We start from the raw sequence: 11,892 nt of genomic DNA on the forward strand, positions 1-11,892 counted from the left end.
GAGCCTCAGTCTTAATAAATTAACTTACATGCATCTGATTCTCTACTGAGCTCTTGGTTTCTTGCATATTACACCATTTTCGACATCGTCGCCGGCAAGAGGACCATCCTGTCGTGCCAGTGAAGAACATAATTATGATTATGATTCTTTTCGTTTTCTAAGCCAATCTACGAGACACATAGAATCACCTATTTGTAAGAACGTCGTCCGAGTAATGTGTTCATGATCCTCGACATCCTGTATTGCATATTCAGACTCAAAGTATAGAAAGAATGTGCATTAAATCGGTGAATGTTTTCTTTCCCTCCGATTAAGTTGTGCCAGTGTTGGCCTTCGGCGACGGCCCTTATTGCAGTCGAACGTTTACTTCCGTCGTAGCGCTGCAGTTGAGCATTGACTGCAACATTTACAACGGAGTTGTGCGAAAGGCCCCTAATGTTCTGATGTCTGTTCCATACACGGTAGTTTATTTGCACTTCGTGTTTTCCGTACTGATATTCCGGATAAAGGTCTCAAGTCCCGTATTGATTTGTTGATTCATTCTCAGTATTTCTCTCCGATGCTGTATGAACGTTACAGACGCATCAGTGCCCAAGTCACTCTCTTCATCCCAATGCCATTCTAATCAAGTGCTGTATATAACAGTAATAATCAAGTTTGGTGAACCTTGACTGTTCCTGCCAATACAAAGCAATTCTTCTTTGTATTGACCCAAGTAACGGAACAGTTGATCAGCTTTATGACTGGATTTGCGAGTTGGCACTAATCCGACGTCTCCTATCCCGTCAATGCCCACCCTTCAATTCAATTGTGATAGCACAGCACAGCTAAAGCTCGTCGTTGAACTTCTTCCGCAGGGCTTCAGCCTGCTTGCGAGCAGCCTCTGTACCAATAAGCAGCTGGCTCTTAAGCCAGTCGACAGAGCCCCAGAAGCCGCTGGAGGCGCTCGAAATACCCTCATTCGCTTTTGCGTACAGGGTCCCAGTAGGCGATTGGGTTCCGTATCTGAAGTATGTGGCCTGCTTGCGGGCATACGCACGAAGTTCGTTCACAGTGCTTCCTTGTGGAACGGGCTACATTTTTGGTCAGTAACAGACAGACAACCGGAAACACGAGTTTATACGGACAATTCCATAAGTGTCGAGATACGCCTTGAGCTCGCTCTCGCTCCACGTGTCGAAGATATTGCCCTTCGCCGCTTGGGTCGCGGCAGCCAGGTACGAGGTCGCTGCCGCGTACTGCTCAGAGCCAGCCTTGGAGGCCGAATCATATGCGGACTGGGCAGCTTTGACCAGGTCATCACGGGCGGCACCACTCTTGTCGGCAGCCTTTTTGGCGGCCTTATCGCCCGATGCCAGCAGGTAGTCCCGGAGCTGTTCGTAGGAGAGGTCGTCAAACGTCCAGGTGGTCCCTCCCGTGGCGACGCGGTGAGCATTCTTGCGCACGAGGGCTCGCAGCTCATCCTTGGTCGACTTGTGGGGAACTGGCACACCACGGGCGTCCAGGAAACCCTGAAGCCGGCTTTCCGACCAGGTGTCCGCGGCAGCATCAAAAGCGGCACGAACGGCCTCAGAGACCGTATCTGTCGCCTTGGCATACTCATTACCAGCCCTGGTCGTGGCTGCACCAAAGAGCCCCCAGGCATGGTCAGCCGCAGTGTCGCCAACGACCTCGGCACGGCGTTTGCGAACCAAAGCACGTATTTCATCAACCTTGCTTCCTTGAGGAACTGAGAGACGTTGTCAGTGTAGATCTGAGTGAGATGATCAAAGGGTTTTGGACAGGCTTACCGTTGATCCCGTTCTTATCGCAGAATTTCTTCAACTCAGACTCGCTCCAGGTGTCCAAAACACTGTCTGCAAGGCTCTCAAACACTCCGTGTGCCGATTTCTTCAGGCGGTCGGTCTTTTCCCCGGCCTGGATGTACGCAAGATATGAGTTGCGCCGAACAGTGGCGATCAGCTTGTCTCGCTGTAAATTGAACGTTAGATTCCGCAAGGCGAATCTGCTTCAGAGCGAAACTTACGTTAGATGGCTGGGGGGCAGGGAATCCATGTTCATCCAGCCACTGCTTCAAATCCGAGTCTTATGGATGTCAGTACTCATTCAATGCAATGTTATGGCACGACGATACGAACCACTCCATGTGTCGTAGAGCCAGTTGCCGGGATACCCGAGCGACTGGTGCTTCTTCTTGGAAACAGACTCGTAGCCGTTCCGAGCCTTTTGTAGAATGACGTCATGTGTACGAGGCTGAGGAACTTTGGCATAGTTAGATAAAAAACGGCCTTGGCGAGAGGTAGGCCCGTATAAACGTACCTGGAATTCCATGGTGATCGCAGAATGCCTTGAGCTGGCTGTCGGTCCAGGTACCCAGAATCCAATCCTTCACGTTGAGATAAGCAGACTGAACCTGGTCCTCAGTCCCGTGCCAAGCCTCCTGGACACGGGAAAGAAGCCCTTCCTTGCCCTCTTTTGTTGCGTCCTTCGCAGTCTCCTTGGCCTCCTGGCCCTTGAGTTCAAGGTAGGAGGACAGCTGATCGCTGTCCCAGTGATGGAACGGCTGCACAACATAGTCGGCCCAATGCTCCTGCACCAGATCCTGGAGGTCCTTTCGGTCAGCGGGGGTTGGGTACGGGATATCGTGGTCAGAGAGCCATTGCTCAAGCTCCGTCTTCTGCCACTTGTTGTAAGCTGGTAAAATGTGTGATCAGTAGTTTGTTCACGCAAATGCGCTCTAAAGCGGGGTATGACCTAGAACATACCGGCCTTTGTGAGCCAGCTGCTGCTTGCTACAGCAGCATCTGCCACAAGGGCGAGAGTGAGTAATGCTGAGAGGATTCTCATGGCTTCGTAAGATGGACAATGGGTGAGGCCCAATTCAAGCTGGATTGTAAGAAGGATCTCGTAAAAATCTAGGTAAAAATGCACCTAGAGTTTTCACAAGGAGATGTTACATTGGAGTTGAAAGATTATCTGGAAAGTGAGGAATCCGCTGTTTTTAGGTCAGGTCAAAGGCGAACGATCAATCACGTCACTCTTGGGGACACAGTTATGCGGGGATCTCTCTTAGTTCCCACCCGGTAGTCCTTTCCAGTATTATTCTGTTTAACAGGCTATTTCTTTCCTAACACTATGTGCTTGGTATGTTTGTATGAAAGTCTGCTAAAACAGTTGTCTTCTGATCCAGGCTGCTTGTGTTGTTGGGCAATGACGTCAGTCCAGGAGTAGAGTGCTGCAATCTGAGCCAAGAATTAACGAGCGTGTTTTCCCCCATGGCGCAGAGTATGACTGACGGTGTGCTCCTTTCGTGCTCGTTCGTCATGGCTTGCAAGCAAGGGTCGCAGGTGCTGTTAAATGTGTGATGTCATCTCCATTACTGTGCACGTGTCGTGGCATATGATTATGGGCATCGCCTTGCTGACAGAAAGATGACTACTCAACCAAGCTATTTTTAATGTACACGCCGATGAGTCATTCTCCTATTGGTGAAATGGCACCGACCTTTGTACCTTTCGATGGCCATGTATCTTAGGATTGTGACCCATCAACATGATTTCTACTGTGAAGAAGCCACAAGATGGAGGTAATATGAGCGGTAAGAATGCCAACACTGGCGGAACGAACATGTGGATCATGTAATATCGACCTTGGAGGCTGGTGATAGTGTAAAGAGATTATGCATAGGTTCGAGTGCTGGCCGATCCTCCACGCCCTGGGCTGTTCTGTTAGACCTACCTGCTATCCATAGCGTTTTGTGGGGTACTCCAGCTACACTGCCCCCAAGCCAAAGAAGGATCATCCTAGAACTTGACGAATTGCAACTACAATTTCGAGCCTTTATGGCGACGGGTAAACTAAGTCTTCTCAAGAGGGCAGAATAGGCATCAATAGGCTAGCTCTCTCGATTACGTAATCCGATTTTTACGTCGCGGTACAGAGTATGGTCAAGTTTGTGCAGCTTGTTCGGGCAAACTCTACTCCATATACAGCGACCGATTTTCTTGTGGGACAGGCACAAAGGAGAAAGTTGCTTTCAACGCGTCTTCGCTTTTGGCCCGTTTATTGAAGAGACGGAAGGGGCGATGCACGATGCTAGCCTGTGCAACGACAACAAACGGTATTCTTTCCAAAACCGGCTGCCCCACCATAGGTCGGCCTCGCACCAAAATTCTCAACCCACCTGCTTCCTGGTCAGCCTAAATAACATCTCTGAATGACTCGCCTGGCATTACAGGGTTGATGTGAAGGCTGTGCAAAAGACGTCCGCTGTAAGATACAGTGTATATTTTGATTGGTCGAAAGTCGACTTCCGCTCCGAGTCTGCCTCTCAGCCCTTCCTTTCCGTACACTGGCGGGAAAGGTTGAACCTTCATTTCTTTATCTCTTTATGCCATTCTGTCTTTCCACTTGAACCGTCAGATTGCAGAGACCTGCTCAAAGGGGAGCTTTGATATTTCGCTGCTGCATTCACAGGAGCACATGTCACGTTAAAAACGCGGGTCATCTTCTCTCTACGCAAAAATCAAGCAGAAGTCTCGTCATATTCAAAAATCCTTTTCTCCAGCGCTTTTGAGGGCAGAACACACTCTCCATCAAGCATATATTTCACAAGTCAGTTTTCAAGCGGTACAAAGTCTTTTATCATGGGCGACATTCAGGCAGAGAAGCCTGCTTCTGCAAAGGCGGCAACTGCTTTGGCCCAGCCCCCAATGAAGGAGCAGGATATAAGTAAGGTTGCCGACCTTATCCGGACTCTCGAGGAAGCGGCAAAATTGAAGCAGAAGTCTGGGTTCAGTGTCAAGCGGACTCGGTTCAATGTGGCGGACTCGCCAGACGGTCACTACGTCGATGCCTGGAAGTTCAACGACTGGGATTACAAACGGCCGGACCTGCCCACATATGCTCGTGGATTCTTCACAACGCGGGATGCGAATGGAAAGCCAGTGATCGCCGTTCGTGGATACGACAAGTTCTTCAACGTCAACGAGGTCAAAGAGACGCAGTGGGAGTACATCGAGAAGTGCACACAGGGGCCGTATGAGCTCACGCTGAAGGAAAACGGCTGCATCATCTTTGTGGCCGGTCTCGAGGACGGGACACTGCTTGTGTGCAGCAAGCACTCGACGGGCGACCGTGCCGATGTGACGTTAAGCCACTCCAGTGCGGGTGAGGCCCGTCTTGCAGCACAGCTGCATCGACTGGGCAAGTCGAAGGAAGACTTGGCTCGCGAGCTTCGTTCGCGCAACATCACGGCCGTGGCCGAGCTCTGCGACGACAGCTTCGAGGAGCACATTCTCGCCTACGGCCCCGACAAAGCAGGTCTGTACCTCCACGGCATCAACCTCAATCTGCCGGAGTTTATGACATACCCGAGCACTCTGGTGCAAAACTTTGCGGAGCAGTGGGGCTTTCGGAAGACGGAGCTCATTGTGATGGAGGAGATTTCCAAAGTGCGGACATTCCTGGAGCAGGTGGCAGAGTCTGGAGCACACGACGGCCGGGATGTCGAGGGGTTTGTGATCCGCTGCAAGATGTCGCCGAAGCCAACATCGGTCCCGTTCGCAGACTGGTTCTTCAAGTACAAGTTTGAGGAGCCGTATCTCATGTACCGACAGTGGCGCGAGTGCACCAAAGCTCTCATCTCGGGGCGTGCTCCTCAGGTCAAGAAGCACCAGGCGATCACAAAGGAGTACCTGCTGTATGCGCGAAAACGGATCGCGGCGAACCCAAATCTAGGCAAGCTATACACGCAGAACCACGGGATTATCCAGCTGCGCAATGACTTTTTGGCGTTCAAAAACCTCAACGGTGCAGACGCAGCTGGGTTTGAGGCTCTGCAAGGCGGCGAAGAAGGAATCTCCGAGGTAGACAAGGACGTCATCCTGGTGCCCATCGCAACGATTGGGTGCGGCAAGACGACGATTGCGCTGGGGCTCAGCCACCTGCTGGGCTACGGCCACGTGCAGAACGACAACATCACCGGGCCAAAGCGGCCTCCGCGGTTTACGCGGATGCTCCTGGACGAGCTGAAGACGGCACCGGCGGTGGTGGCTGACCGGAACAACGCGCAGCGGCATGAGCGGAAGCAGCTGATCTCGGACGTCAAGATGCAGCACGTCGGAGCGCGGCTGGTGGCGCTCAACTTTGTGCACGACAATATCAAGGAGGTCCGACGAGTGACGCAACAGCGAGTATTTGCACGTGGCGACAACCACCAGACGATCCAGGCGGCTTCGGATCCGGGCAAGGTGGTGGGCATCATGAACGGATTCGTTGAGCGCTTCCAGCCGTGCGACCTATCCCGGCCGCCAGACGACGGATTTGATGCGGTGATCGACCTGGACCCAACGTCGAGCAGCCGCGAGAACCTGGAGGTGGTGGTGCGGGAGCTGCACCGTATCTACCCGAAGCTGGTTAGCGAGGTGCCGAGCTCGGAGGAGCTCGACGAGGCGATCTCGGCGGCGATCCAGGGGTACCGGCCGGAGCTGCGACACACGATCCCAGATCGCGGACGAAGCAAGGCAGCACAGAACAAGCAGGAGCAGGGCAAGAAGGTGGCAGCCAAGAAGAAACCGCTAGAGTACGTGGCAGTGCAGGTGGAAGCCAAGGAGATCAACAGGTACCTGGAGCAGACGTTCAAAGACGTGCCAGAGGAGCAGTCGGGATTCTACCAGCAGCTGCGACAGATGCAGCGAGTGCAGGCGGAGTTCCACGTGACGCTGATGCACCGAGCGAGCGCCAAGGAGCGGCCGGAGCTGTGGGAGCGGTACACCAAGCTGCAGGACGAGGCGGAAGCAGCGGCAGCAGCACCAGGGCAGGGACCGGATTTAGGGAAGGTGGACGTGCAGCTGGAGCGAGTTGTGTTTGATGGGCGGCTGATGGCGCTGGTGGTGCGGCTGGTGTCTTCGGACGCAAAGGGCGCAGAGGTGTGGACGTGTGTCAACCGGGTGTCTCACATCACGGTGGGGACGCGCGATGCGTCGGTGAAGCCCAAAGAGAGCAACGACTTGCTGGCCCGATGGCTGGACGAGGGCAGCACGAAGGAGAGCAAGATTGTGGACATTGGCATCGAGGGACGGCCGTTGTTGTCGGGTGTTGTTCGGGGGGTGATGTCGCGATGAAGTGGAGAAGGGGTGGAGAGGAGTGAAATGGGAGTAAGAGGAAGTGGAAAGAAGAGGGGAGGTTGAAAGAAGTGGACGGAAAAGATGGGAAGAAAGACAAGATAGTCTGGGAGGGAACCATTAGAGCGCTGATTACAGATGACATAAGCCCATGATACGAAAGTGCTTAGCTGAAAAGACCTTTGATATACCAAAAATGTCAGCTCAACTTTTAGTATGCAAGCAATTCGTTCAGATTGTTCATTTTTTTATTGATTTCCTTTGGTTTCTATCCCGTCTATGGAAGACCCTCCTGGGAGGCTGGGACGATCTGGTTGGTGACCTCGACGAAGCGCTGCCACTGCTTCTGGGTCTCACCAGTTGCAAGAGCGAGACGGGCTCTGCGGACGCCATCCTTCCAGCGGCCGCCACCGGGGCCACGATCAGGGATGCGGTCGGAGTCGTTGTCGTCGTCGCAGAGGCCGCTGGTGACGAGAAGGGCAGCGGTATTGATGAGGACAAAGGAGAGCAGGGGGTCATCAGGGGAGCGTTCATTGTTGAGGATGGAGAGCATAGTGGCGGCATTTTCAGCGGGCTCGCGACCGGGGGAGACGACAGAGAGCGGATGGGCAGCGACGCCAAAGTCCGCAGGCTCGAGGCAGAAGGGAGTGATGCTGTTATCGCGAAGAGCCCAGCAGTAGGTAGGGCCAGCGATGGAGATTTCGTCGAGATCTTCGGCGCCGCAGACGATGAGAGCCTTGCGGGCACCAGCCATGCGAAGGGCGTCAGCAAAGACGGGACCGAGTTCGCGACGGGCGACGCCAATGACGCGGGCCTCGAGAGGCGAGGGACCGATGCCGTCGTCGACATCGACCGGGTTGGCGAGGGGGCCGAGCAGGTTGAAGAGTGTGCGCCAGGGCAGCTGGCGGCGGATGGGGGCGACGAAGCGCATGCCGGGGTGGAAGACGGGGGCGAACAGAAAGGCGTAGTTGGTGGCGGCATAGATCTGCGGCAGTGTCGATGGCCGGACGAAGCTGAGATCGGCCACGAGGTCGACCAGATCCGTTGTCTCGTTTTCGATCGTCGCCAGCCGCTGAGGACAATAATGCAGGTTCGCCAGCAGATCGGCCGAGCCAGATTTGCTCGTCGATGCCCGGTTGCCGTGTTTGGCAATGCGCAACCAGGCCGATGCCACGATCGATGACGCCGTCGACACGTTGAACGTGTTGTGGGAATCACCACCGGTTCCCACAATGTCGCAGAGCCCGCCACCATAGTTGCCCACCTGCAGATTTGGCTGCTGCTGCGCCATGATCGCTCGCAGCGGTGCCGCTGCCACCGGCGCTGCTGCCCGCCGCATGCGCGCCGCACAGGCCGCCATCACGTCCGCCTGCCGGTCGAGGCCCGTAAAGTGCAGGCACATCAGCAGAGCGCCTGACTGCGCCTCCGACACCTGGTTCGTGAAGAAGAGCGCGATCGCGTCCGCAATCGGCCCCGCCAGCGGCTCCCGGTCATCCTCCGACAGCGGCCATAGCCGGCTCAGCAGCGGCTTGATGTCCACCGTCTCCAGCGGCTGCGTCGCTGCCGCGTCTGTCTGCGTCGCCATCGTGTCTGGTTGTGGTCGAGGATGTCTGGTCGTGACTGCAAGATTCGAGTGGGGAAGAGGGGTCGCCTTGTACCGATCCCACCACGTCGAATGTCCAATTGCGTCTTGTCGTGCCGTCTCTTTGTCGTGCGGGCTGTCGGCGGGCACTCAATGACTCACAAACGTTTCTTCAACCGTCTCCTTCTGGTTCCCTGTCCATTGACACATCCAAAGACGCTGAAAGGGCTCAGGATGTGTCATGGGCGGTGACAGGCGGCAGAACACCATTCTGGTCCCTGACAGCCAATCCGGATGGTCCGTGCACTGCCCACTCTGTCTGGGGCCTTTTCTGCTCTTTTCCAATGCCGAGTTTTCTTGTCGACCGGCCTGCACGCCCTCACAGCCCTGGTTCGACGGACAACGCCTGCACTGTTCTGCCACCATGCCTCCGCGGCTCGCCCCTCCGATGTGCTCTGCGCAGCTGCTACGCCGGAGCTTGGCCGAGGGACCGGCCTGTTCCCTGCGCCTGTCACGTGCATCATCGCCAGCATCGATCGCATCGACCGCATCGACTGCTCCTCTGCACACGACCGCACGCATGGCAGCGGCCGTGACGGTCGGCCCCGGCGGCCGTCTCGTGCTGCCAGCTGACTACGTTCCGCCGACACAGCCGCCGAGCGCGAAGCGGCCGGACATTCGCAAGTCGCAGCTGCTGCGGTCCTACACGTCGCTGCTGCGCTCCACTCCGCTGATGCTCGTGTTCCAGCACGGCAACCTGACCGGGCCCGAATGGACCGCCGTGCGCCGCGAGCTCGCCCTCGCTCTCGACCGTGCTGCCGAGCAGCAGGCTCTGGACGGCATCGCTTGGCCTGTCGACCTGGCCGCCAGCATTCGCCTCCAGGTCATCCGCACCCGCATCTTTGACGTGGCCCTGCGCCTGACCGAGTTTTATGAGCCGGAACCCCAGACGTCCCAGACGTCTCAGAATCCTCATACCTACACACACGACCTCTCGGCTGCCGCCTACGCTGCCGTTCAGCAGGCCAGATCCGACGGCGTCACCGCGGCCGACCGCTCCGTCTACGGCCAGCTCGCACCGCTCATGACTGGTCCTCTTGCCGTGCTGACCTTCCCGGCCGTCTCGCCCGCTCATCTGGCTGCTGCCCTCTCCGTTCTCGCCCCCGTCTCGCCTGCCTTTCCCGCCCCCGGCCGGAAGAAGAACCCGGGCTACTACGAACCGGTCGTGCAGGCCGCTCTGCCCAAGCTCCTCCTCCTCGGCGGCCGCGTCGAGGGCAGGGCTTTTGACGCTGACGGTGTCCGCTGGGTCGGCGCCATCAATGGCGGCCGCACCGGCCTCCAGGCACAGCTCGTCGCCCTGCTCCAGGCCGCCGGCCTCGGCCTCACCACCGCCCTCGAGGGTGCCGGCAAGAACCTCTGGCTCACCATGGAGAGCCGCAGGACTATGCTCGAGGAGGACGGTGAAAAAAAGAGCCAAGAGACCCGGGAGACCCAGGCATGAGCAGAGTCCGGTCCAGAACCGCACTTGCACACTGTACTATATTTTTGCTCCGTACATCCAAACATAAATATGGAGCTTGTTGGAGATATGCAAGTAGGCGTGCGCTGTACAGTACCCATACAGTGTGCATACTGTGACAACAGCTCGCTTGCGGCTCGGAGCTGAAATCAAGCACTGTATACTATTGCTGCCTGTGCACCGCTGCTTCATCTCTGTTCCTGGCGTCGTCATCCATCCGCTCTCGTGGCCGTCCTGCACCCACTGTGCCCATCTCCCCACCTGTCCAGGCCGGCCGACCAGACCAGGCCGACCAGCCCACCCGCCGTCCGACCCAGCCGTGTTCTGTGCGAGATGGTCTGCTGACGATTCGACGAATCTCCTCTACATATACACCCTCCTCCACACAATGGACTTTGCGCCGTACCAGTCGTCGTCGCCCGAGAACGAGCGGACGTTCTCGCCGCCGGCACCGTCGCCGCGCACGTCGCTCGAGCGGCCGCGCTTCTCGCCACGCCAGCAGAACAACGCGTCACCGGCGGCCAAGACGACCAGCACGGCCAGCCCGCCGCCGCTGCAACACCCGCAGCCGCAGCGTCAGTGGGCTGGCGGCATGCCTAGCCCGACATATTACTCGTATCAGCAGGGCGCTAGCGGCGGCATCAGCGACGGCGACGACGGCCGCCGCCGCGGCTCGCTCGATCCTTACGACGGACGCGACAACGTCATCAGCGAGTTCGACACCAGCCTCGGCCTTCGCCTCGACTACGAGGCCTGTCTGGCCTACCTCGCCCTGCCACCCGTCGGCTCTATCCTGCTGCTCATCCTCGAGCGCAAGAGTGACTACGTCCGGTAAGTTTATGTTCTTTTTGTCCTTTTTGTTCTTTTCTTCTGTTTGTCCGCTGTTCGTCTACTCTTCACCTTCTGACCAGACCAGATTCCACGCCTGGCAGGCAAGCCTCGTCTTTACCGCCTTCTTCGTCCTCCACCTCCTCTTCTCCTGGTCCACCGTGCTTAGCTGGCTCATCTTCCTCGCCGACCTCGGCCTCATGGCCTGGCTGACCTACAACGCCTACCGCGACGCTGACACCCTCGACAGGTAAGACACATTCGCCCCTTCCCCTTACCAACTCCAATCTCCAGCTTCCTGAACCATCTGACTGACCCTGTCTAGATTTGAAGTGCCCTTCTTCGGACGCATCGCAAACAAGATCGTCGACGACGAGTAGCCCTGGTTGTGGAGTGTCTACGTCCAGCTGCCCCTTGAGAATTGTACATTTTTTTATCTCTAGTCCACTTGCAATGGGCCCACAGGTGGCTGCGCCGAGTTTTTGTGCTTGTGTCCGTCTAATCTGGCGTTGAGGAAGGTTGCCTGCTTATTTCCAAATTGTTTCGTCTCCCATCTGTCAGAAGCAATTGATTCCAATCACGAAGTATACTCCGTACAAAGTGTGGCTTAACCGTGCACGTGATTTTCGTGGCGCCTACTTGCGCACCGCCACGCCGTGGCGGGTGACGCGCGCTACAGCGCCTGCCTTGCATGCACACAGCTTGTCAACCCGGACCAGAATAGAAGCTTCGCTCATCCCTCACCCATCTGCTGCGAATCCCGACCACCGCAGACCACCAAACTTTTCTGTAATTCGTCCGGTCCTCTATCTTTATCCACCTTCCCCTTACCTTGTAAC

General features: G+C 56.3%; 4 protein-coding genes across 4 annotated transcripts; 2 read left to right on the forward strand and 2 right to left on the reverse strand.

Annotated features, from left to right (window-relative positions):
* Window positions 1–827: 827 nt before the first annotated feature.
* Window positions 828–2,847, reverse strand: CMQ_7647 (meiotic sister chromatid recombination protein ish1; the record flags this gene model as incomplete). The annotated part of the gene is made up of 7 exons (XM_014314652.1): window positions 828–1,073; window positions 1,128–1,729; window positions 1,791–1,971; window positions 2,027–2,085; window positions 2,139–2,261; window positions 2,320–2,694; window positions 2,766–2,847. The coding sequence occupies 7 exons, from the start codon at window positions 2,845–2,847 to the stop codon at window positions 828–830; spliced, it is 1,668 nt and encodes a 555-aa protein (XP_014170127.1).
* Window positions 2,848–4,646: 1,799 nt separating this feature from the next.
* On the forward strand, window positions 4,647–7,124 carry CMQ_7134 (tRNA ligase; the record flags this gene model as incomplete). The annotated part of the gene is made up of 1 exon (XM_014314139.1): window positions 4,647–7,124. One exon carries the CDS (start codon window positions 4,647–4,649, stop codon window positions 7,122–7,124), a length of 2,478 nt encoding a protein of 825 aa, XP_014169614.1.
* A 277-nt stretch (window positions 7,125–7,401) lies between these two features.
* Window positions 7,402–8,709, reverse strand: CMQ_7187 (anthranilate phosphoribosyltransferase; the record flags this gene model as incomplete). Its single annotated transcript, XM_014314192.1, has 1 exon — window positions 7,402–8,709. One exon carries the CDS (start codon window positions 8,707–8,709, stop codon window positions 7,402–7,404), a length of 1,308 nt encoding a protein of 435 aa, XP_014169667.1.
* Window positions 8,710–9,130: 421 nt separating this feature from the next.
* On the forward strand, window positions 9,131–11,433 carry CMQ_7269 (upf0132 domain containing protein; the record flags this gene model as incomplete). The annotated part of the gene is made up of 4 exons (XM_014314274.1): window positions 9,131–10,166; window positions 10,495–11,056; window positions 11,142–11,303; window positions 11,379–11,433. 4 exons carry the CDS (start codon window positions 9,131–9,133, stop codon window positions 11,431–11,433), a joined length of 1,815 nt encoding a protein of 604 aa, XP_014169749.1.
* Window positions 11,434–11,892: the final 459 nt, after the last annotated feature.

The sequence above is a fragment of the Grosmannia clavigera genome, assembly GCF_000143105.1.
Source record: "Grosmannia clavigera kw1407 unplaced genomic scaffold GCSC_173, whole genome shotgun sequence".
Taxonomy (NCBI): Eukaryota; Fungi; Ascomycota; class Sordariomycetes; order Ophiostomatales; family Ophiostomataceae; genus Leptographium; species Leptographium clavigerum.